This window comes from Carcharodon carcharias, chromosome 5, assembly GCF_017639515.1.
Source record: "Carcharodon carcharias isolate sCarCar2 chromosome 5, sCarCar2.pri, whole genome shotgun sequence".
Taxonomy (NCBI): Eukaryota; Metazoa; Chordata; class Chondrichthyes; order Lamniformes; family Lamnidae; genus Carcharodon; species Carcharodon carcharias.
Genome location: NC_054471.1, coordinates 18,880,118 through 18,907,362, shown reverse-complemented (window position 1 = coordinate 18,907,362; position 27,245 = coordinate 18,880,118). Strand labels below are relative to the sequence as shown.

The window sequence follows — 27,245 nt, the reverse complement described above, 5'->3', positions numbered from 1 at the left end:
TTGATTCCAGTTCGAAGATACAGATTTGTCAATTTATTGCAATAAAGCTCCACCGTTCGTGACTTCCTCTTTCGTGAATCCCCTTATCCACACAAAAGTCTTTGTACAGTAGTTTACCCATTTGTAGGCTCAAATTCATTTTGAGATTTTGAAAATAAAAAAAATTGAAGCCATCTTTAGAAAATGCTGAGAAAAGAAAAACCACCTGAATAAAGTTTAAAAAAATGGAAGGTGTCCACGATGTATTTCCCGCAGCCAGCCTCTTCCCGCACCCCCCCTGGCCCCAGCAATAAGCAATCCCCGTGACCCCGAGCGCAGTCCATCTTAACTCTCAAGGAAAGTGCCTTAACTATGACAAATTTTGCATTTTTCTTGTTGTATTAAACAATTTCTCCAGTAAATTTCTCTTTAAATGTATTAAAAACATAGTCTTTTATTACCTTTGATCCTTTCTACATGTAAAAGTTTAGGTTGGCTGGATTCCATCTAATTGGCTGTAAAGTATGCTTGTCATTCACAATTTCATCATTTGTGAGGTTTTGTGGGAACGTAACGCCCGCAAACAGCAGGACTTTACTGTATGCGCAGAATTTGTGAAATGTACTATTAATAAGATTAGAACAGAATTTTAAATTGGGTGTGAGGCTTGCAGGGCTTTTAAAATATATTGGTTTAGATATTAAGAAAAGTGGTCTTGAATAACTTTAAATCAACAGTCCTATTGGTAAGTGTTACTCCCACACCCAGGTTAATCTTATTAGATACTCACAGAAAGAAGATGTTATATCTAAAGAAGAGAGACAGAGCTGTTGTGAAGCTTAACTGTGTCAATTGAACTTTTTGGGGTCCTCAGGTTAAATGACATGTACTTTTAATGTGTTGGAGCTAAGTACGTGATGAAGTGTCCTAAAGTATAGAATATTTTAAGGGAAAATAAACTATTTCAAAAATTAAATCTGGATAAATGCATACTCAAGTTCCCATCCTTAAGTGATACAAAGAACATGAAACTAGTCATTTTTAGCAATGCTTCACATGCTAAGCTTCCTGATGAGCATTCTTGTGCAGCTAGTTTCATAGGAGTGGATTTTAATTTGGTTGACATCTCACAGAACAGAAATTGCCTGCCCTTCTGCAATAATATGCTGGGCAAAGCCTTAAGGGTCCATCAGGGACATTAGGTCCCACCCTAGAGACTGAAAAATTGCAGCAGAGGTGGAATGAGGCCCTTAAGTGGCAATTAATTGTCCACCTAAGGGCCTCAATAGGCCGAAAGATGTACAGGCTGCCTGGTGCCTTATCCACCCCCGTAATATGGAGTACAGGTTGGGGTTGGGTGGGGTGCTGGTGGGCTGGCAACCCGCTTTATTTTATGTGCCCCCTCCCTTCAAATACAGCAGTGAGAGGCTGTAAAATTCACCCCATAATATTTCTGAGGCTGAGGGCGTGAAATGTTGTCCTTTTGCTTGGGAAGGTAAGAAAATAAAAAGGATTGTTAAAAAGTGCTCTGGCTCCAAAAATACTGGCTCTCATGGAGGAACATTGGTTGAACATTTTAAATGACATTCTGTGTAAATTCATACTAAAGACAGTGGCCTGAATTTTCCTGTCAGCAATTTGGGGGTGGGGCCCACTCACCGACAGAAAAATGACGCGGGGTGACATCGGGAGGAAACTCTGACATCATCCCAGTCTTTTAAATTTTTAGGAAGGCGGGCGGACAGCGAAATCAGCTGTCCGCCCACCGACCTGTCAATGGCCAATTAAGGCGTTGACAGGCTAATTAAGATAATTAACGACCTGCCCATCCAACCTTAAGGCTGGCGGGCAGGCCAGGAGCCCCAGCGGAATTCTGATAAAGCATGAAACCTCTTCTACTGGCGGGATGAGGTTTCATGTCCGTTTTTAAAAAGTCTAATAAAGTTTATGTAATTTTTATACATGTCCCATCTCGTGTGACATTGTCACATGAGGGGGACATGTTAATATTTTTTTAATTTTTCTATTTTTTGATTTTTCTTACCTCTCACGAATCTCCCTGAGACAGGACTTTGCCTCAGGGAGCAGTGCGCATAGCGCTTCCTGTTGGGCAGGCCAAGGTCTGCCCCCTCAAAATGGTGGCGGGGGTCGGCTGTCCGCCCGCCGCTGAGCCGGTGGGGCCCGCCCACCATCCGAGGACAAAATTCTGCCCAGTATATCTATTTTACGCCATGTAGATAATCATCCATTGTGGGATAATACACATTACAAAAACAAGGAGTAATAAAAGGTTACAGATTGACTTTGCTGGCTTGAAACAAATGCTAGTGAGAATGGAAATCTCTAAAATTAAATGCGTAGATGCAAAACAACGGCTGTTGGATTGTTTCATACATGTGAGAGGGTAATTGTTAGGGATCATAGAGGAGGACAGTCTCATAATTTAATGCTTTGTATAGTATATGGAGGTTTTTGATTTAATTTGTTTTGGAATTTTGATTGTACATATAAAGCCTAATTTTTATTTAAAGAAAGAAAGAAATGAATCTGGTAATTGAATATTCATTGTTTAATTGTATGTTAGTTGGTAGGTATTAACTGGCGATTCACTTGTACTTATATAAATAGGAGCCGACTGAAACTGTGAAGCTGGGGTTTGGGGATGCATATCTGCAATGTATCTAGTTCTGTATATAAATGCTTATTAAGGTCAGTCAAGATTAGCTTCAATTCTATCCCTCATCACTTGACTTTCTGGAATGCTACATTCAGTACTGATGTCAGGCAGTTTAGAAATAGTAGAGTAATATTTACAAATTTCATGAAGCTTAGACATTTGCCTGGGGTCAGGAGAGCATCTCTGTTGCAGGTGGAAGTCCCAATCTGGTTGAGATACCAACAATGGATAAATCTAGATTAAAGTGTTAAAAGTTAAAGTATTTTACCTGATCTCCCCACTCATTGATAATTGGCATGTTGATATCATCAACAAATACTGTCATTTTCCGTCCACTTGGAGGTCCATAAGTTCTCCCTACACGCTTTTCCAAATAACTTTCAACAGTTCTCTGCAAAGAAATGTCCTTATTATTATTATTATTTGTAGGACCTAGGGACAGAGCATTTTTAAAGATCATAGAATCATAGAAAGTTTACGGCACAGAAAGAGGCCCCTTGGCCCATCGTGTCTGCCCCAGCCGAAAAATGAGCCACCCAACCTAATCCCACTTTTCAGCATTTGATCCATAGTCCTGCAGGTTACAACACTTGAAGTACGTATCCAGACACCTTTTAGATGAGTTGGACGTTTCTGCCTCTACTACCCTTTCAGGCAGTGAGTTCCAAACTATCATGAAGCTATTAATGTATATAATATTTGGAAAATATTTTTCTTTTAAAATAGAGGTTTAGTTTGTGGGTGTGCCTTAATTGGATTAAAGCCAGCTAGTCTGGGTGCTTTGATGTGTACTGGTTTTGACATGTACGAGACATAGCGTGCATTTGCATTTTTTGAATAGAGCATTCAAGAAGTGGGGTGAAAACTGACACCTATCTAGCAGACACCAAGCCATATGTTTATATTACTAATAAAATTGATACTATGAAAGGGATTTTATTGTTAGAGAGGTTTAGTTCAGAGGCTGTTGATACAATGAGAATTTACATTCAATGGGTTGGGCGAGGTATAACTTCAGCAGTGTTGTGTGTGTAGGGAGAGGCAATGTGAGATCAAAAGGCAGCTGTAAGCCTCCAACTGTCTCCACAGGAACCAAATTGAAAAGAACCTCATTTTGAATTTGTAAGGTAAAAATGCTTTGTCTGGTGCCTGGTTAAGTCTATGGGTTGCTGTTGCCTCAATGGAGATTAGTTTAGGAATTTGTTAAGAGTTATGATAGTAGTAATTTGTAGCCATGTATATATATATTTTTTTTAACCTCTAAATTAATAAAATGTTTCATTTAGTTTAATGTAAAACCTTGAGAACTGGTGATCTGATTCCTGAATTTAGAGTCACATCTCAAACATAACACTTAAAATTATAGGTTATGACAGCTATTTAAAGTTTCCCTCTGCAATTTTTAAATAACTCAGCAATACCAACTGCATCAGTCATAACATAGACCTCTACCACCCTCTGGGTGAAAACATTTTTCCTCATCTCCCCTCTAATCTTTCTACCAATCACCTTAAGTCCATGCCCCCTAGTCACTGACCTCTCAGCTAAAGTAAATAAGCCCTTCCCACCCGTTCTATCCAGGCCCCTCACAATTTTCAACATCTCAATCAAGTGTCCCCTCAGCCTCCTCTGTTCCAAGAAGAAAACCCCCAGCTTATCCAATCTTTCCTCATAGCTGCAATTTTCCAGGCTTGACAACATCCTCCTAAATCGCTTCTGTACCCTCTCTAGTGCAATTGCATCCTTTCTGTAATGAGGTGACCAGAACTGCACACAGTACTCAAGTTGTGGCCTAACTAATGAGTTATACAGTTCCAGCATAACCTCCCTCCTCTTATAATATATAACCCAGCTAATAAAGGAAAGGATTCCATATGTGTTCTTAACTAACTTATCAACATCTCCTGCTACCTTCTGTGGACATTCACTCAAAGTTACCTCAATTCCTCTACACCTCTCAGTGTCCTCCCATTTATTGTGTGACCCTTTGCCTTGTTTGACCTCCCAAAATGCATCATCTCACACTTCTCTGGGTTGAATTCCATTTGCCACTTTTCTGCCCACCTCACCAGTCCATTGCTATCTTCCTGCAGAGTACGGCAATCCTCCTCACTATCTACCACACAGCCAATTTTTGTGGCATCAGCAAACTTCTTGATCATGCCCCCTACATTTACCTCCAAATCATTAATGTATACCACAAAAAGCAGGGGACATAGTGCCTAGTCCTGTGGAACCCCACTGGAAACAGCCTTCCAGTTGCAAATACACCTGTGAACCCCGTTGTTTCCTGTCACTGATCCAATTTTGTATCCAGCTAAAGATAGATCTGTACGCAATTACACAAAAGAAGCCACGATGTGACAAAAGATATATCTGTGCAAGCTTACTTGAAATGTCGGGGCTGAACTAACACTAGAGTTCTTCTGACTGCCTGCTGTAAATTTACAGCATGTCCTTTTACATCCACGTTCTCTGTCAGTTTTGGAAAAAACCCATTTGTTCTGTCTGCTTTTTTCTTTGTGGAACATTCTCTCCTGTCTCCTTCCCTTACTATCAAACTGTAATTTTCCCCCTCTTAAGTATTTTGCTCAATTGCAGATAAGGCCATCTATGTTCACTTTCTCAAAACTCTAATTATGCACACATCTGCACCCAACCTTTCCAGAGTCGGATTAAAATCTCTTGATGCCTTAGGGACCAGGAAGAATCTGGGCCTTCTTATCCTAATCCAATATGCATTTGAATACAAGCAAATCGCAAATTGTATGAAGAAATGATTAGATGCTGCATTAATAATAACATGTCAAGTCACAGTATTTTGTTCAAATCAAAGTTTTGAAGGAGCTGTAATTTCCTCCAGTTGAACACTGGAAAAACTAAATCATGTATCACTCCCCAACCACTGTGGCAATGTTATGAGATCCAAACATACCTTACTGGCAAGTGGGGGCCGAGAACTTCAAGTCCTGACAGGTCTCAGGAGTTTCTGCGCATGTGCAGAATGGGAGTGGGTGGCACATACACAAGCTGGCATTTTGTAGTTCTTCCAGCCAAGAATGGCCCAGTGTGCTTTCATAAGCAGAAAAAGGCGCGAAAAGCTCTAATCATGTGGCTCAGGGAATGGGGCACCATATCACCATAGGAGGGACAGGGAGAGGCCCTAAAAGAGAAGTCCCAGGCAGGGAGCAGGGAGAGGGGACAGGGAGAGGTCCCAGTTAAGAAGGAAGAGAGAGAGGCAGAGAAAGAGGTTCCTGACCCAGTACCTTTCCACCTGATTAAATGTCCCCCCAACCACCAAATATGTCACGGAGGAGGGCACAAGATTCCGCCCCATTGTTCTTCCAACTCATCCCTGCCATGGCAGCTGTGCCTTCAGTTATCTATGGCCAATACTCTAGAATTCCCCCATAAACCTCTGTCCACCTAAACCTCTACTCCCTATCATCCTTTAAAACTCTCTGCTTTTGCCCTCCTAATATCTCTTTTTGTGGCTTAACTAACATTTATGCCCTTGCGTTTTCAAAGCAAATAGTTATTGTTGCAGTTACACCAGGCCAAAAGAAACCCCAAATAAGTTCATTCCCTTAATTTTTCAAACTGTGAAAAGTGTGTTATGTGCTGGAATTATCTGAAAGGGATAATAATTACATTTCATGCACACCAGGGTTATATGTTAGGAAATTGTGCACTTCTGACCTCTGATTTTCTGATTATTTAATTTATAGAGAATCATTGAGTGAAAACGTGCAGTTTACCAACCCTCACTCTGGTCACAATAAATTAAAGTGAAATGATGGGAACTCCTACCTAATATACAATTGGCATCAGGAATTAAATCCACCAAGCTCATTTTTAGTTCATACGCATAAAACTGCACGTTACCTGGAACATGTAAGGTTCTGTGGCAGAAGAGAAATTTAAACTCTTGGACAGATGTTCTTCAGGATCATATTTTTTCAAATATCCTTTAATCATTACTGTTTTGGCTGTTCCCTGTTCTCCAGTCAGAAGTACTGCCTGTCATAATATCAAAAATATATGGGTTATATATAGAGGGTTTTGTATCACTTAAACAATCAACATTTTAAAAAAATATAAAACTGTTCAACAACTAGGAACTAACTTTGAGCATTTAGAAAAAGAAACATAATTCACCTCACAGTTTATATAAATGGACATGCCTGAGAAGTTTCCCTTACCAGCAGAGTTGATTGAGATGCATATAACTGAACCACACTAAAACATCCCAAGTTTGATTCCCAGAATTGAATCACCCAAGTTGACAGATTAGTACAGAAGCAGGACTTCCCCCTTGTCCATGTTTTTCTGTCACTAACTTGCCAGATTTTCCTCCAAGGGCCCTAATTATGTATGTACTCCTCATGGTTTACAATTACTCGGAGGGTAGTAAGGCGGGCAATTTTCACATAGTTTTTTAGGCACTGAAGAGGTAAAGAGGTTGCCAAGTTGGGTCTTAAGCTGCAATTCTGGTTTAATGCAATACCACTTCTTGGTAAAGCAGTTGAATCCACTGCTAGGAATGACTACCTGAAGACTTGTTGTGCAGTGGATTTCCACTTAAAATGCCTGATAATATTCATTTAGCAGGCTTTAGAGCATTTTTGGTGGCTAGCACTTCAACCATTCCCCACTACTGTGAGTGACCTGCTGCTTAGGACAAAACACATCAATTTCAAGTGGGTTCATTTATTGAGACTAGGCACATGAGAACAATTATACATAAGTATAAAGGTTGAAGGCATCAGACCTATGAGTATGTGCCCTGCTCAAAGCAAAAGTGAAACTAAGACTGGATCACATGACACATTTTACCTCTAGTGATTTCATGCTGCTATTCATCAAGGCATATTACAACATCCCCCTTTCTTTTTAAACATACTTTCCCCGCTTCCAAAGAAGTATAACTATTTAAAGACATATTCATGCTTGGTTACCATTATGTAAGTGTATAGAACAGGTGACTCTATGAGTCTCTAAAGCGTAGAGGTAATCTGCTGTTATGCCCAGATCTTGTATTGGTAACCTTGTCTGCAGGTTTCTTTAATTGCTCACAGTGATCTGCGGGGTTGTCATTCTTGGATGTTGTTCTTGGTTGCATTTTGGATCTTGTCCTAGATGCAACAGGACTGTACGGTGGTTAAGGAGCTGGAATGGATCTGATTTGTCCTTGGTAATGCCTCATTGTTGCACCTTTGTGTGCAATGACTTCATAAAACCTTGGTTCTGAATAAATCCTTGTCACCTTGGCTGGTTGCTACTTACCTTCTGTGAGATCCTGAATGTGAACTTGTTGCCCAAACTGTAAACTTGGCAATTCTGTGACTACATTTTTATTGTGCATGTTGGTCATCTTTTCTTGCAGTTATAAAAGTCACGCTCAAGTTTCTGAGAGAGTAGAGTGGATAAGAATAGCTAAATTGTTACACACTGAGCTCTGCCAGTGATGCAATAGTAACACTTAAAGACGGCACTCAGATGTAACATTGAAATGTGTAGATCTTGCTTGGTCTGTCTATATTTGAGAATTAGGGATTTCACCATGCAAATCATTCACTTAGCTAGGCCATCAGATCTAGGGAAATGAGGAGAAGAAGTAATGAGACCGATATTCTACTTGTCACATGTACCCTGAAATGATTTATCAATAAATTGTGGACCGTTTTCTGTAATGACCTTTCTAGGCACACCAAATAAACTAAAAATAGCACTTCAGAGTGTGCGTGACAGCTGTGCTTGATGTATTGTGCAATTATCGAATTATAGAGTACTTGGAAAGTAGTTGTTGACAATGATGATGAAGTCAGTGGACATGAAAGAGATCAAATGCAATTTTATATTAAGCATGGGTAGGAACTTCATGTGCAATCAATGGTGCTTTGTGCTGACTAGACATATGCTCTTGACATGTCTCACTCTTCTTGACAATGACTTCAATGCCAAATGTTCATATGCAACCAAGAGACTGTCTCTAATGTGAGCCTTCTCATCTGTTCTATGCCCATATGTGAATGATGAAGTTGTGGAAGTATATCTGGTCACAAAAATTTTGGCACGGTGACCTGTCTGCCTTTAAAAGCAATTCCCCAGGAGATGCCGAGCTTATCCCGATAAGGACAAAATGATCTCATGATCACGGACATACTAAATTAATCAAGCCATTCCTCAGTGATGGTTTTCCACGGTTTCTGTAATGTAGAATCTTTCGCCCTTTCTTCCTGTAGTTTGTCACGAAACTATCACTTTTCATAATATTATTGTAAGCTTGAGTGTGGATGGCTCTGTCTGTGTGACAGGTTTAATTAGACTAGAGACACTTAGACTACAGGATTGAAATTATCAAAAGGGTAGGTGTAAAACAGACTTTTGAAATGGAGTTGGATAAGCTAGGATCAGGGTTCCACAGATAGGGTGTGAAGGAAATTAGGATTTTTAGATAAGTGAAGGGGTTGTTTGATTTTCAAAGGGATGGTGTAATGTTTACAACTAACAAGATAAATAGGGCAAAGTTATTACATTATTTTTCCCAAAAGAAAAAAGACTATATTGACAACATGAACATTTTTTATATTATGGGAAAAGCAAATTTCCAAATACATGTAGGACAAAAGAATATTACACATTAGAGAGAAAAACATATATAAAGAAGGATGGAAGACGAAATGGGGGTAGCCGTGTAAAATCTTTAAAGCTACACCATGTGACACAGACTTGGAAGAAGTCCTAGCCACTCTTGCAGGAGAAATGCTGCTCCAATAACTAAAGTTGTGTGAAAAGCCTTTGGAATTCCTTTATTGTGTGGGTGCTGTGGTAACCTTGCTAGATTGCTTACTTAAATTTAAAACCTATTTTGGACTGTTGCCTTAACTGTTGGGAGTCAGGCTGATCAGGAATTTTGGCATTTGTTATAATGTCAAGTAATGGTAATCTTGTGTATATGTTTGAATTCTTCTCTTTCGTTAATAAATGTTTTAATTTAATTCTTAAAATCATTAAAGGTGTTAGTGGACTCATTATTTCTGAATTCAGTGCACAAATCTTCTCATAATAAATACAAATTGCAAAACGCCCAGCATGTTGCAGACTCCCATGGACAGTGGGAATTTCAAATGTGCAGCAGGTGTGTACAGACCGCTGGTTTCAATGGGGAACCGGCAGTCTGTATAAAGAAAGGCCAGGCAGCCTCCTTTAGGCTGTTCACCATGGCCAGCGACCAGATTGCACAGCGGGCTTTGGAGGAGGGCAGGGCAGAGGAGGAGAGGGGCAGGCTGCAGGGTAGGCCAGCAGGGGGCCAATGTGCCCCTCGGTTCTCTGAACCCTGCCTCGCTGCCCTCCTCCCAGAACATCGGGAGGTCTTGTTTCCCGAGGATGGGAGGAGGAAGGCCCCCCACGTTACCAAGCAGGCCTGGCAGGAGGTGGCGGAGGTTGTGAGCTCTCAAGATGCTGTGCAGTGCACAGTGACCCAGTGCCACAAGCGCTTCAATGATTTGTTGCGCTCTGAAAGGGGGAGTACCATGTCGGCCTTGGCCATTTAACCCAGCAGGTAGCCTTAGCCTTTGAGGCCACCCCCCCACGTCTTAGTGTCATTACTGCATTGGGAATTTGGCGTACGCTGGGTGGGCAAACAGATAGTGACCATGCTTACATCAGCCTTTGTGGTTGAGGAGAAGATGGGTTCTCCCTGCAGCATATGTTGGTGTTTGTCACATTTGAGTAGTCTGGGGACAACCTGCAGGGGAGGCAGCTAGACACATACTTAGAACTCCAACACATATCTTATTGATGTGATGAGATGGTGGTAGGGGAGCCTCAAGGTGTCGTGGCCAAGAGCCATCTACTGGCCTTGGTGCCACACCTAGTTGCACCTCCTTGCCATGGGCGCTAAGACCCATGTGTTATTCAAAGTGACAGACGCCGAATGTGTCCAAGGCGGCCGTTGGGGGAGGGCTTTGGGAGCAGCCATACTATCTTCTGGTGACTGATCACCAGTGGTGTGGACAGGAGCCGCTGGAGGCCTCAAATGGGCCACTGTGGTTGGGGTGCAGCATACGCGTGCAGAGTACATGAGTGATCAGCCTCTATAAATGCTCTTCCCTGTTCTGCAGGCAAAAACAGAACACAACAGCCAGGAGCGTTTGCAGACTGATGGTGGGCATGCCGTGCTGCAGCATGTCACCAAATTGAGGAGCAGGCCATGGAGCTGAGGAGGAGGCAGGCAGCCAGGCCGCAGGTGTTGGTGAGGCTGGGGTCCAGCGGCCAGGTATTTGAGGCCCACAGTCCCATCCACTCTGTCTTCCCACCATCCAAAGCACTGATGATTGCTGCAATCACTAATGCAGCAACACTGCTCATTCACAGATTGATACAGTCAGACGTGTGGGTCATACACAAAGGTCCCTCGGCCCCTTGAGGATGTGCGTCTCTAGCACCTTCCAAAGTCACCTTATCCCATTTGTGACCACTATCCCCATGGCCTAACATGCCATGGCATCGCTGCTGCATTGCCAAAGACTCATTACATCTTCGGAGGGTTTGTACCTCCACCACCCTTTCAGCCAGTGCGTCCCATATTACTCTATCCAAAAGGTCCTCAGTAGCTCACCTGTCAACCTCATGGCACTCAACTTAAATAAATGCCACCACGTTAATCATCCCTGCGCCAAGGGGAAATGTTGCCTCCTGCCCACCCATTCTATGCCCCTCCTAACGGTATGAAGGTCAATAATGTGACCTGTCAATCTCCTGTGCTCCACGGCAAATGTCACAAGAGTATGCAATGTTTCCTCATCACTGCAACTCTCCAGGCCAGCATGCATCCTGGTCAGGAACCTCTGTACTCTCTCCATTCTAATGCCATCCCTCCCATGAAGCGCAGGTCACAACTGAACGCAGAAGTGTAGCTGTGGCCTCGACAGCGTTTTCTGCATTTGCAACATGACCTCCCTTTTCCTCCATTCTATTCTTCGGCTAATAAAGGCAAATCTGGCTTTTACCTTGTTAACCGCCTTATGTTCCCGTTCTGCTACCTTAACGGGTCAGCCCAGCAAGGTCCCTGTAATCGTCCTGACTTTCCATGGTCCTACCATTTCTCCTGTATTCCCGTATCTTGTTTGTCTTGCCCAAGTGCTAAACCTCACACTTATCCACATAATATTCCATGAGGCATTCCTTAGGCCATCTGACCAGCCTGTCTCTACGCTCATGTAATGTTTGGGCCTCCTTTTGACTATTTACTACCCCACCAATGTTGGTCTCCTTAGGTTCTTGAAGGTTGAGCGCATTATGAGCCTGGTGGGGAAAGGGATGAATGGTGTTATTGACTGAACGCGAACTGATGCACTGTCCTTGTTGTTAATGTCAGCATCATCACCGCATGGCTGCCAGCAGAAAGTCCAAAGCCCCCCCTCCACACCTGAGCGGCATCACTTGCAACTTCCGTCACGTCATTTCAGCGAGCCAGGCACCAGCGCAGCTACTACCACATCAGTGAGGATTATAATGTCAGCTAGTGTCCCAAGGCACAGTGGAGAGGGCATTTCACAATCGCTGGAGGAGTTGGCATGGACAGAGAGTGCCGATGGCGCCAGCAGCCAGAGGACTACGGGGGACCAGGCATATGCTGAGTCGGGCAGTAATGATGTGCCTCTGGAGATGTCCGCCATGCAGCAGCTGCAGGACAAGCGGCCAGGTGCATGGGAGCATCTGGCAGATTTTGCATGAGGGTGTGCTTCAGTTGGTCTCTGTGGTGGAGGAATCCAGGCAGAGTGTCAGTAATGGCATGAACCTCAGGACAGATCTTCAGGCTTCCTCCATTGAGAGATTGGCGACTCTCATGGAGAGGGGCTTCCAACAGATTGATAATCATCTGATTTGGTTACGCTCAGATCTGCAAGCCCTCACAGTGCTAATGGCCACAGGTGGTCATTGGCAATGTGGGAGATGTTCTGGGCACCAAGTGTCCCAGCTCGGTGCCCATCCATCTGTGGTGAGCAGGGAGGTCCAATGTGACCTCACGTTGGTGCAGCAGCTGCCTGTCATTGCTGCGAGCTCCTCTCAGGGCGCTCCAGATGAGGGCAATAGCTCCTCCGCCCCTCTGCTGGTGACCGTTGCATCTGTTGAGGCTGTGACAACTGGGGAGGTGCCAGTTCTGGAACTGGCCACTCCCTCCCAGGCAGGGCCAGCACAGGCTCCACGGGCCAGAGGATGCCCGCCAAGGTCATCAACGCCAACAGGACTGCAGTCAGCAGGCTGTCTGACCAGCCACTCCGAGCAATGGGGCGGTAACAAGGTGTAGCTCCCACAAACATAAAGATAAGGCACGTTAGTTACTGGTGATTTTGTGTTGGCCCTAGATTAGGGAATGTTTGATTCGTAACGTCAGAGCGACGTTTGTTCATTTTTTTGGTGGCAATAAAGTCCACATTTATGACCATGGCTGAGGGTGTCTCCTTTGTGCCGCATTTGTCTGTTTCCCAGACATATCATGAGTGTTTGAGTGGACATTGATGTTTATGTACTAAGCCCTTAGTTGCAGCTGATGAGGTGGAAGATGTCGCACCTAAGTGCCACGTGTGGATGTGCCAGGCAATGCTGGTCCTGCAAATCCATTTGTGTGGAGCTAGCTGACAGTTTGTTGGATTAAAGTGTCCCAGATGTCCCTGCCTCCTTGGTGCAGTAGCGGGTCGGCGTGCTGCCCCTCATCATTGCCCTGTGCTTCCTCATCTTCTGAGCCACTGCTGGATTCATCATGTGCAGCCGCATCCACTGCATCAAGGTCTTCATCATCAACTGCATCCCCCTTTCCAGCGCAAGATTGTGCAGAGTGCAGCTCGCTACCACTATCACAGAGACGGGATCTGGGGGGTACTGGAGTGAGTCCCCCGAGCGGTCCAGGCATCAGAAGCACATCTTGAGAAGACCGATGGCTCTCTCCACCACACCCATTGTGGTGCCCTGGCTCCTATTGTACCGCTGCTCAGCTTCTGTTCTTGGATGTCAGAGAGGCGTCATGAGCCACCTTCTGAGGGGATAGACCTTGTCATCCAGCAGCCATCCATCCAGCCGAGCCAGAGCACTGAAGAGCCCCCGCACCTGGGAGTGTCTGAGGATGTAGGCGTCTTGGGAGCTGCCTGGGTACCTAGCACAGACTTGTAGGATCTGCATCCTGTGATCACACACTATCTGCATGTTCATGGAGTGGAAACCCTTCCTGCTGACGAAGGCACCGGGCTCACCTGTTGGCATCTTGATGGCCACATGTGTACAGTCTATAGCACCCTAGACGTGGGGGAAGCCAGCAATGGCCACAAAACCTCTGGCTCGCTGTGCCTGATTTGCCTGGTCACAGTGGAATTGGATGAAGGTCAATGCACGTCTGAACAGAGCATCTGTAACCTGCTTGACACAAATGTGGACAGCTGATTGGGAGACACCGCAAAGATCACCCACCAAGCCCTGGAAGGAGCCAGATGCATAGAAGTTGAGGGCAACTGTGCCCTTCAGAGTTGCTGGTATGGGGTGTCCACGCACACAGTTAGGAGAGATCTCAGAGCCAATCATCTGACAGATGTAGTTGACTGTTTGCCTTGACAGTCGGAGTCTCCTTCGGCACTGCACCTCAGTCATATTGAGGTAGCTGCTTCGCCACCTGTATACCCTGGCAGCAGGATAGTGGCGTCTTCTGTGGCCCCTTCCACCTTGGACAACCTCTTGGCCCTGCGCCCCTTGTGCCTCGACTCCCAAAGGTGGCTCCCTTGGAGGCTGATTGTCCACTCCTGGCCTCCTTCTTATTCTAGCCCTCCCTTCCTCTTCAGAGGAGCTGCCTCCAGTGGAGATGTCAGAACCCATACCCCCACGCTAAATGGAGGCCTCTGGAAAGCTGCAAGCCAATAAAGATTACTGTCTGCAGACTGCTGAGCTGAAGCTTCAAAGTACAGCGAAAGCTGTTGGAAATCGATCTGAACTGCTACCGATCACACAGGTAAATTTAAAACACTTTCTGCAATAAATACTTCACATAAAACATTAACAACCCCTCTGAGCCCAGATATCCTGCCCGTGGTTGAGGTTTGTTTAAAAAGTCACTTACCCGCCAGCCTGTTGCGCCCGTGCGCCGAGCCGAAGTTCGCATGGGTGCCTCAAAATCAGCGTCGATTGCCAAGTTAAGGGCCTTAACAAGGTCTTTAATTAATGGTGGGTGCGTGTTGTGCTTCATCATGCGTCCGCCCAGCTAAATATCGCGATGGCGCACGCTGATGCCGGGCTGCTCGCCCGATGTCAGCGCACGACATTTTAAGCGCTGACCTGAGGGGTCCGCCACCCGCACGTCATCCATAAAATTCTGCCCAATAAGTCATCGGGTGGTTGTAATTTTGTACCATCTCTGGTAAAGCATGACCATTAGATCCTTTTAGCAAGGGATTCAGGGGCTGGCAGATTAGTGACAAGGGCCATACTTTGCTCCTGATTCCCCTCCAGCATCTGACCACGTGTGAACAGAAAGCAGAACATGGGCATCCTGGAACAATGTTTCCACTTTCTGGAGCATTCGGAATAGAGGTGGGAGCTGTCCAACATTTGTTGCAACATCTTGACATGTTTATGGTAGTCTGTGCATCTTCCACAACCGTACTCTTGAGGGTGAAGCCATTGTTACTAGGCCTTTGGAGGTTACATTGGAAGGTGAATAGCAGAAGAGGAAGAAGTGGGAAGGAGAAGACATTGGAGACCACTTCCCTAGAAGGACTATTTGTGAGCAGATCATAAAGGCAGAAGTTTTGGGCCCCTTCAAGGTTGGAAGCAGTCGTGAATGGTGGTGGACAATTAAACAACGCACTGGGGAGGAGCATCCACAAATATCCCCATCCTCAATGATGGGGGAACCCAGCACATCAGTAGGATTTGCTACAATCTTCGGCCAGAAGTGCCGAGTGGATGATTCATCTCTGCATCCCCTAAATGTCCCCAGCAGCACAGATGCCAGTCTTCAGCCAATTTGATTCACTCCATGTGATATCAAGAAATGGCTGAAGGCACTGGATACTGCAAAGGCTATGGGCCCTGACAACATTCCGGCAATAGTACTGAAGACTTGTGCTCCAGAGCTTGCCGCGCCCCTAGCCAAGCTGTTCCTATACAGCTACAAACTGGCACCTACCCGGCTATGTGGAAAATTGCCCAGGTATGTCCAGTACACAAAAAGCAGGACAAATCCAGCCTGGCCAATTACCGCTCCATCAGTCTACTCTCGATCATCAGTAAAGTAATGGAAGGGGTCATCAACAGTACTACCAAGTGGCACTTGCTTAGAAATAACCTGCTCACTGACACCCAGTTTGGCTTCCACCAGAGCCACTCAGCTCCTAACCTCATTAAAGCCTTAGAGGTGAGAGTGACTGCACTTGGCATCTAGACTGCATTTGACTGAGTGTGGCATCAAGGAGCCCTAGAAAAACTGGAGTCAATGGGAATCAAGGGAAAAACTCTCCACTGGTTGGAGGCATATCTAGCACAAAGGAAGATTGGTTGTGGTTGTTGGAGGTCAGCCATCTCAGCTCCAGGACATCACTGCAGGAGTTCCTCAGGGTAGTGTCCTCACCCCAACCATCTTCAGCTGCCTCATCAGTGACCTTCCTTCCATCATAAGTTCAGAAGTGAGGATGTTTGCTGATGATTGCACAGGATTGCACAATGTTCAACACTATTTGTGACTTCTCAGATACTGAAGCAGTCGACGTCCAAATGCAGCAAGACCTGGACAATATCCAGGCCTGGGCTGACAAGTGGCAAGTAACATTCGCACCACACAAGTGCCAGGCAATGACCATCTCCAACAAGAGAGAATTCTACCATTGCCCCTTGATGTTCAATGGCATTACCATCACTGAATCCCCCGCTTTCAACATCTTGACCTATTGACCAGAAACTGAACTGGACTAGCCATATAAATACTGTGGCTATAAAAGCGGGCCAGAGACTCGGAATCCTGTGATGAGTAACTCACCTCCTGACTACCCAAATCCTGTCCACCACTCACAAGGCACCAGTCAGGAGTGTGATGGAATACTCCCCACTTGCCTGGATGAGTGCAGCTCCACAAAACTTAAGAAGCTTGACACTGTCCAGGACAAAGCAGCCTGCTTGATTGGCACCCCTTCCACAAACATTCACTCCCTCCACCACCAATGCACAGTAACAGGAATGTGTACCATCTGCATGATGTACTGCAGGAGTTCACAAAGGCTCGTTAGACAGCACCTTCCAAACCCATGATCACTGGCATCTTGAAGGACAAAGGCAGCAGATAGATGGGAACATCGCCACCTGGAAGTTCCCCTCCCAGTCACTCACCATCCTGACTTGGAAATATATCACCGTTCCTTCAGTGTCACTGGGTCAAAATTCTGGAACTCCCTTCCTAACAGCACTGTGGGTCTACCTACCCATATGGACTGCAGTGGTTCAAGAAAGCAGCTCACCACCGCCTTCTCAAGGGCAACTAGGGATGGGCAATAAATGCTGGCCCAGCCAGGGAAGCCCACATCCCATGAATGAATAAAAAATTATGGAATCACTGTCTGAGAGTGTTCATTTGAAGCATTTGAAAGAGAATTAAACTGTTTTCTGAAAATCAAGAATGTGTAGGGTCATGGGGAGAAGGCAGGAGAATGGCACTAAGGGAATTGCTCATTTGGAGAGTGTTGCAGACACGATGGGCTGAATGGCCTCCCTCTGCACTGTGTGATTCTGTGACATGGTGTACTTGGATTTCCAAAGGGCACTTGATAAGCTGCCACATCAAAAGTTACTACACAAAAGAAGAGTTCATGTTGTAGGGTGTAACATATTAGTAGGGATAAAGGATTTGTTAGTTAACAAGAAGCAGAGAATAGGGATAAATGAGTCATTTTTGGGTTGGCAAGATGTAACTAGTGGAGTGTCACAATCTATATCAATAACTTGGATGAAGGGACCAAATGTAACAGAAAGGTAGATAGAGAAAAAATATTTACGCAGGGAAAGTTTAGGACTGGAGAACATTGTCAAAAATTTGAGCTACATCTTTCAGGACTGAAATGAGGGAACAATTCTAGATATAAAGGGTGTTAGGCATTGGAAGTCTTATTTGTAACTGGCAATTGATGTTAGATCAATTGTTAATTATAAAACTGAGATTTATATATTTTGTTAATCAAAACTATTAAGGGAAATGGGGAAAACGTAGATACATGGAAACACGTTGCGGATCAGCCATAATATTGAATGATAGAACAGGCTAAATGCCTCATGTTTTATGGTGCTATGTAGGCTCTAATTGCTTTCACCATAGCTACTGATACCTGTATCCATTGCATCATGCAGGCTCTGTTCAGTAATCTATGATCCAGCAGATTACTTGGATTGTTGAGTCACTGTGCCAGAGGAGTGGCTGTGGTTCCATGGAACACATACCTACCCTCCTCTCTCTGGAAAACAGTATTCATGCTTCCATCAGTGCCACTCCACCTTGCTGTTGCCCCTCAGTCAACCAGCCCAAACTGCTATATCCATGTGAGATGGTGCAGTCCAAAGCCTCACCCTCAAGATCCAGAGCTGTTTGAGCTCACCCAGCAAGGCAATATATGCTGGCCTAGTCAGTGATACCCACAACAAATGAATGAATGAAAAAAAAAACGCCATTTGCATTCTCCTCCAGTGAAAGTCAGTAGTTTTCCACAAGCCATGCTGCGGCAACTGGGATAGAACTGCATTGGGGCGCTAGACAATACAAAGGTACTCACAAGACAAACACTAAAGGAATGCACAAGAGTGAATAGTTCATTATTGAATGGATGCATCATTGGAAACACTGTTGAATAAAGTTGTTATGAAATACTTCTTTCGGTTGGTGGCTTTTACTTCAAGATTTTGGCCAAAAGGGTACTGTGATGGTATGTAGCAAGAGAGATTGACAGGTGGGAAATTATGGAGCAAGGGTGATGTGGGCCTGGGATTTCATGGGAACTGTGGGCAGAATTTTCACTTTGGGGGGTGGAAAGCAGGGGTAGGGACTGTCTCTGGGTGCCAATTCCGTGACCTGAGGAAACATACAAACATACCTACGGACATGCAAATTAGGAACAGGCAAAGGCAATTCTCCCCTTGAGCTTGCCATGTGATAAGATCATGGCTCATCTGGTTAAGTGAACCTTCTCTGAACTACTTCAAATGATATTATATCCATTTTGAAGTAAGGAGACCTAAACTGTACATAGTACTGCACATGTCGTCTCACTAACACCTTATACAATTGTAGCCAAATTTCCCTATTTTTATGTTCCATACACCTTGCAATAAACACCAATGTTCCATTTGCCCTCTCAATCACTTGATCTACCTGCATACTAACTTTTCCTGATTCATCTACCAGGACACCCAGATCCCTCTGTACCTCCGAGTTTTACAATCTTTCTCCATTTAGAGAATATACTGTTTTTCTATCATATCTGTCAGATTGGACAAGTTCACATTTTCCCACATTATACTTCATCTGCCAGTTTTTACCCACTCACTTAAGCATTCTACAAATGATTTAGATAGGTTATGTCCTCCTCACAATTTACTTCCCGACTTATCTTTGCATCATCAGCAACCATACATTTGGTCCCTTCATCCAAGTCATTTATACAGATTGTAAATAGTTGAGCCTCCTGAACCCTGTGACTCTCCACCGGTTACAACTTGGCAACATATAAAACTACGGATTTATCACTACTCTCTGCATCCTGTTGGCCAACCAATTCTCTATCCATGATAATATGTTATTCCCTACACCATAAGCTCTTATTTTGTGTAGTAACCTTTGATGTGGCACCTCATCAAATACCTTTTGGAAATCCAAATACACCACATCTACAGGTTCCCCTTTATCAACATTGCTTGTTACTTTCTCAAAGAACTGTAATAAATTAGTCAAGCATGGTTTTTCTTTCACTATATTGACTCTGCCTAATTGCATTAAGATTTTCTAAGTGCCCTGCTATAACCTTAATAATAGATTCTAGCATTTTCCTTGTGACAGATGTTAGGTTAACTGGCCTATAATTACCTGCTTTTTGTCTTCTTCCTTTATTGAATAGAGAATTTACATTTGCAGTTATTTCTATCTGATTGGACCTTTCCAGAATTTAGGCAATTTGGAAAATTACAACCAATACATCTACTATCTCTGCAGCCGCTTCTTTTAGGATCCTAGAATGAAGTCCATCAGGTCCTGGTGACTTGTCAGCCTTTAGTTCTAATAGTTTTCTCAGTACCTTTTTCTTAGTAATTGTAATTGTTTTATGTTCCTCCCTCCCTTTCACCTACTGATTTATAAATATTTCTGGGATGTTGATTGTGTCTGCTATAGTGAAAATAGGGACACAAATCTGTTCAATACTTCAACCATTTCCTCATTTCCCATTATTAATTCCCCAGACTTATTCTCTACAAGCCACATGCTGGCTTTAGTTTTTCATTTTTAAATACTTATAAAAACTCTTACTATCAGTGTTTATATTTTGAGCTAGCTTTCTCTCAGACTTTAATTTCTCTCTCATTATTAAGTCATTCTTTGCTGGTTTTTAAATTCTGTCCACTCTTCTGACAGACCACTTATCTTTTCAGAATTTATATGTTTTCTCTTTCAATTTGCCACTACCTTTAACTTCTTTAGTTAGCCATGGATAGTGCATTTGTCCCCTAGAGTGTCTCTTTCTCACTGGAATGGATCTTTGCTGAATGTTATGAAATGTCTCATTAAATGTCCGCCACTAGATTTCTACTTACCTAGCCCTTAACCTACTTTCCTAGTTCACTTTAGCCAGCTCCGTCATCAAACCCTTGTACTTGCCTTTATTTAAATTTAAAACACTAATCTTAGACCCAGTCTTCACTTCCTCAAACTGAATGCAAAATTCAATCAAGATATGATCACTGCTACCTCAAGGCGCCTTTCCAATGGGGTGGGGGAGGTATTCCAATAGTTAGAGGACAGTAAGGTTGAGTCGGATCATAGCTGGGTTGGGTCAGGAGGGGTAGTCAGATGGGTCAGGAGGTAGTCAGATGGTTCGGGAGTAGTGAATGGGAAATATGCAAAAAGCAGAAAAGATTGGTAAAGCAGATAGTAGCAGCTACAAGTATGGAGTAAAGTAAATCAAATTCTGCACAAAATTTTACAATTATTTTAGGAGAGAGAGGGTGTAGGACAAAAAAAAAGCCTTTTGACATAATTTTTAAGCTTGACATTCAACCAGCATGCCTTAGGAAACTAGGAATAGTACTGATGGGCTAAATGCTTTTTTGTCAGTTTTTTAAAATTAAACTTACTGAACTTGCCAACACAAGAGATGAAAACAACTGTTAATGAGAGAAACAAGAGAGATACTACAGGCCAGCAAAATACACTAGTGCTTTAGTTTACAAAGGCTTGGCCTTGGATTGAAATAATACTGTCTTCCAACAAAACAAACATATTTTGGGGTGAGTATTGTAAGTAGTGAGCCTGCAGGTGGTAAAGATGTTAGTAGGGAATAAGAGAGCGGTATTTCTATTCTAACAGCTCTAGTTATGCTATTGAACTTTTTCTGGCATTGCAATCGTATCCTGGGTGCTAACCTGCTGGAATTGACAGGCTCTGTGGCTACTTTCCACTGTCTCCTAAGCTGGTGTCCCTGGAGAGAAGATGATGCCCCTCCTTCAGTCCACTATCCTGTGGGCCTCGAAGACAGCATCAAATACCTTGACTACCATCTCAGTGTTGCTATATCTATTAACTGTTAACCATTGTTTTCTACCTACAGTTGCCAGAATGCACCTCCGTTATCCATTATCCAAATCCCCTGATAGGCAGGCAGACAGACAACGATCACCACTGAAACATTGCACTAGCTGGCACCTGTGTAACTGTAATTTACAGACAGCATGAAACACAGTGAGCATCTGTGCTTCCATTTCCAGGAAAAATCAGATTTCTAGCCATGTATACTACATGTATCAGACATAACATCAAAGATCTTTTACTATGCACTTACCTTATTTTGTTTAGCTATGATTATCAAACATGACAACAAAGCTCCTTTATCCTGCATTTACCTTATTTTGTTTAGAGATGATGTCCACAAGAAAGTTAGTCCTAACATTGTCAACATTTGGTACTAGGATTGAATTATAGTCTGGCACATTGTCGGTTGGATAAAGGTATTCCTGAACCCAAACTCTCCAGTGCTGCCATTCACCTGATAAAACAAACAATGCAGAATACTGTTCAAACAAGGAAGTTATGCTGCAATTCAGTCTAAATGTTGAATTATCCCTAGTCATTATGACCTGCCTTAAAATGTACATAAAAATATTTCTAGATTTATTTTTTGAAGCATTGAAATGAATCACTTTGAAACTTTAAACTTGTCTGGAGTGATGCGAAACATTTGTTAAACGTGGTGAGGTGAGAGTGACTGGCCCTGACATCAAGGCCACATTTGACCGAGTGTGGCATCAAGGGGCCCCAGCAAAACTGGAGTCAATGGGAATAAGGGAAAACCCTCCGCTGGTTGGAGTCATACCTAGCACAAAGGAAGGTGGTTGTAGTTGTTGGCACTCAAACATCTCAGTTCCAGGACATCACTGCAGGAGTTCCTCAGGGTAGTGTCCTTGGCCCAACCATCTTCAGCTGCTTCATCAATGACCTTCCTTCCATCATAAGATCAGAAGTGGGGACATTCACCGATGATTGCACAATGTGCAGCACCATTTACGATTCCTCAGATACCGAAGAAGTTCGTGTCCATATGCAGCAAGACCTGGACAACATGCAGGCTTGGGCTGACAAGTGGCAAATAACATTTGCGCCACACAAATGCCAAGCAATCACCATCTCCAACGAAAGAGATTTTAACCATCTTCCCTTGACATTTAATGGGGCTATCATTGCTGAATCCCCCACTACCAACATCATGGTGTTACCATTGACCAAAAAGTGAATTGTACCAGCCATATAAATGCTGTAGCTACAAGAGCAGGCCAGAGGCTGGGAATTCTGTGGTGAGTAATTCACTTCCTCACTTCCCAAAGCCTGTCCACCATCTACAGGGCACAAGTCAGGAGTGTGATGGAATACTCTCCACTTGCCTGGTTGAGTGCAGCTCCACCAACACTCAAGAAGCTCAACACCATCCAGGACAAAGCAGCCACTTGACTGGCACCCCATCCACCACCTGAAGCATTCACTCCCTCCACCACTGACGCACAGTAGCATCAGTGTGTACCATCTACAAGATGCACTGCAGCAATCACAAATGCTAATTCAACAGTACCTTCAAAACCCATGATCTCTGTCACATGGACAAGCAGCTGATATATGGGAACACCTGCAGGTTCCGCTACAAACCTCACACCATCCTGAATTGGAACACACCATCCGTTCCTTCACCGTCGCTGGGTCAAACTCCTAGAATTCCTTGCCTAACAGCACTGTGGGTGCAGCTCACCACCACCTTCTCATGGGCAATTAATGATGAGCAATAAATGCTGGCATAGCCAGTGATGCCCACATCCCAGGAATGAATGACTGAAAGAAAAAAGGTCCAATGAACCTTTCTCACTCCAATGGTAATGAGTTGTGTAATTATTTAGCAGGAAAGGGCATTAAAGAAATTATTATAAATTGCTTCAAGCAACAATTAGACGCACAGAAGAAGGAAAATATAAAAGCAAAATATTGCGATTTTAGTCTGAATCTTACTGGTCATGTGGAAGTGGGGTTGGAGGTGGGGATGGTGGTTGGGAATAGTGGGGAAGTTGCTTTGGAATGGTTCTCTGACATATTCCTGCTGCTAACAGGATTGGCTGTCCTCTATAAAGACATGGTCAGCCAATTGGGACAGTTAAGGCTATGATTATGAACAATGAACTAGCGGAGCAGTCCCCTGCATGTGCTGAGACAGCCATCTCATTGAAGGCAGCCTGAGGGCCATCAGAGCCAGAGACTTCATGCTTCAATGACAGGGTCGCATGGATGAAAAAACAAAATTGCAGTCAATTTCGACATCTGGAGGGATAGCTCCTCCATTCCAATGTCCCTACTGGCTTCAGTACTCAGTGCAGACCTTCTGTGTTGGCCTGCAGAGACGCCTGTGTGTTGAGGTGTCCTCACAGTCCCCAGGACACCTCTGCAGTGCCCCTCTCCCAGTGGGCTGCTGAAGCTTAAAACTCTAATCGGGCCTTCAGCATCGGGAGCCCACCACCATCTTAAATAGGATGGTCAGCATTGAGTCAGCCAATTAGGACACTGCCTCCCAGAAGATTGTGCCCTTGTTTCATTGCCTCCATGTGCACATGAGACCCCCATTCGGTCCTGAGATTGGGGTTACAAAGCCTGCTGGAAAATCCAGCCCATTAACTTGGTTTGTCTCTTTACTGAAGAAAAATATAATTGGAGGGCAGGTCAGAGGGAAGGAAGTTTCATTTGATGTAATTACTTTTTCTTGTTATTAATCCTTTTTTATTTTATTTTCTTTCTTGGGATGTGAGCATCACTGGCAAGGCCAGCATTTATTGGCCATCTCTTTTAGCCACTGAGAAGCTGGTGGTGAACTGCCTTCATTAAACCCCTACAGCTCATGTGGTGTAGATGCATTCCACAGTGCTTAGGGAGGGAGTTCAATGATTTTGACTCAGCAACAGTGAAGGAACAATGGTACAGCCCCATGTCAGAATAGGGAAATTTTGTTGGTGGCATTGCCATATATCTGCTCTCCTTTTCTTCTTGGTGGTAGAGGTCACGGATTTGGATGATGTTGTCGAAGGAGCTTTGGTGAGTTGCTGTAGTGCATCTTGTAGATGCTACACATTGCTGCCGCTGTAAGCTGGGTATGGAGAGAGTGACTGCTTAAAGTGGTGGATGGGGTGTAAATCAAGCAGACTGCTATGTTCTGGATCATGTTGAGCTTCTAAGTGTTGTTGGAGCTGCACTCACCCAGGCAAGTGGAGAGTATTCCATCACATTCCAGGCTTGTGCCTTGTAAATGGTGGTCAGGCTTTTGAGAGTCAGGTGGTGAGTTATTCGCCACAGAATTCCCAGCCTCAGACCTGCTATTGTAGCCATAGTATTTAAATGGCTAGTCCAGTTCAGATTCTGGTCAATGGTAACCCCAGGATGTTGATAGTGGGGGATTCAGTGATGGTAATGCCATTGAGTGTCAAGGGGAGATGGTTGGATTCTCTCTTGTTGGAGATGGTCATTGCCTAGCACTTGTTGTGGTGTGACTGTTATTCCCACTTATCAGTCCAACACTGATTGTTGTCCAAGTCTTGCTGCATTTGGACATGGACTCCTTTGGTATCTTAGGAGTCATGAATGGTGCAGGATATTGTGCAATCATTTGTGAACATCCTCACTTCTGACCTTATAATGGAAGGACGGTCACTGATGAAGCTGTTGAAGATGGTTGGGCCTAGGACATTACCCTGAGGAACTCCTGCAGTGATGTCCTGGGACTTAGATGATTGACCTCCAACGGCCACAACTACCTTCCTTTGTGCTGAGGATGACTCCAATCAGGGAAGAGGTTCCCCCAATTCCAACTGACTTCAGTTTTGCTCGGGCTCCTTGATGCCACACACAGTCAATGCTGCCTTGATGTCAAGGGCAATCACTGTCACGTCACATCTTGAGTTCAGTTCTTTGCCCATGTTTGACTAAGGCTGTAATGAGATAAAGGGCTGAGTGGCCCTGAGTGCCAATGAGCAGGTTATCGATGTGAATGTGCCACTTTGTAGCATTGTCGCCAACACTTTCTGCCGCTTTACTGAGGATCAAGAGTAGACTGATGGGGCAGTAATTGGCTGGGTTGAAATTGTCCTGCTTTTTGTGCAATGGACCTACCTCAGCAATTTTCCACATTGCTGCGTAGATGCCAGTGTTGCAACTGTACTGGAATGGCTTGCCTAAAGGCACGGCCAGTTCTGGAGCAAAATTCTTCACTACTGCTGTTGGAATTTTGTCAGGGCCAATAGCCTTCGCAAGATCCAGTGTCTTCTGCCATTTCTTGATATCATATGGAGTTAATTGAATTGACTGAAGACATCTGTCATGCTTGGGACCTCTGGAGGGGTCCAAGATGAATCATCCATTTGGTGCTTCTGGCTGAAGACTGTTTCAGCCTTGGTGTTTGGCTCCCTCATCATTGAGGATGGGGAGGTTTGTGGAACCTCCTCCTCTGGCTAAATGCCCACTACCGTTTATGAGAAGACTCCGGAGCATAAATCTGTAAGGCCCCTCACTCTACCATTACCACCAAGCCAGGGGAATCAACTCCATCTTAATGAAGGGTGCTGTTTTGCATGCCAGGAACAGCACAAGACATACCTAAAAATGAGGTAAAAACAAAAATAGCTGGAAAAACTCAGCAGGTCTGACAGCATCTGTGGAGAGGAATACAGTTAACGTTTTGAATCTGTATGACTCTTCATCAGAACTAAGGAGAAACAGAAATGAGGTGAAATATAAGCTGGTTGAGGGGGGTGGGACAGGTAGAGCTGGCTAGAGGGAGGGTGATAGGTGGAAGCAAAGAAGAATTGCCAAAGATGTCATAGACAGAAGGACAAAGGGGTGTTGATGGTGATGATATTAGCTAAGGAATGTACTAACGTTGACATTAAGGGTAGAAAGCAGGATGAGCAAGTGACAGATAGCCCTAGTGGGGGTGGGGTGAGGGGACACATCTTCCCTTCACCCCCCCCCCCCACTGTCGGCATTCTGTAGGGACCATTCCCTTTGGGACACCCTGCTCCACTCCTCCATCACCCCCTACACATCAACCCCCACCCATAGCACCTTCCCATGCAACCACAGAAGGTGCAATACCTGCCCCTTTACTTCCCCCCTCCTCACCATCCAAGGGCCCAAACAATCCTTTCAAGTGAAGCAGCACTTCACTTGCACTTCCCTCAATTTAGTCTACTGCATTCGATGCTCCCAATTCCGCTTCCTCTACATTGGAGAGACCAAACACAGACTGGGTGACCGCTTTGCAGAACACCTCCGGTCTGTCCGCAAGCATGACCCAGACCTCCCTGTCGTTTGCCATTTCAACACTCCATCCTGCTCTCATGCCCACATGTCTGTCCTTGGCCTGCTGCAATGTTCAGTGAAGCTCAACACAAACTGGAGGAACAGCACTTCATCTTCCAATTAGGCACTTTGCAACTTTGCAGACTTAACATTGAGTTCAACAACTTCAGATTATGAACTCTTTCCTCGATCCCCACCCCCTTTCCGAAACCCACTTTTCCAACAATTTATAATTTTTAAAATATATTTTTTATATATTTTTCTTTTCCCATCTATTTTTATTATTTTTAAATTTATTTCCATCCATTGTTTTATCTCCACCTCTCAGCCTATTTCGATCCTTTCCCCCGACCCTATCCCCACTAGGGCTATCTGTCACTTGCTCGTCCTGCTTTCTACCCTTAATGTCACCATTAGCACATTCCTTAGCTAATATTACCACTGTCAACACCCCTTTGTCCTTTTGTCTAAGACATA

At 44.2% G+C, this 27,245-nt stretch overlaps 1 protein-coding gene across 1 annotated transcript in view; it reads right to left on the bottom strand.

Moving 5' to 3' along the window:
* LOC121278118 (dynein heavy chain 8, axonemal-like) overlaps window positions 1-27,245 on the bottom strand; it is a 2,067,071-nt gene that overhangs the window by 552,961 nt on the left and 1,486,865 nt on the right. The window contains 3 exon segments of the mRNA XM_041188205.1: window positions 2,925-3,047; window positions 6,542-6,676; window positions 21,791-21,933. Of these exon segments, the coding sequence (XP_041044139.1) occupies window positions 2,925-3,047; window positions 6,542-6,676; window positions 21,791-21,933 (401 nt within the window).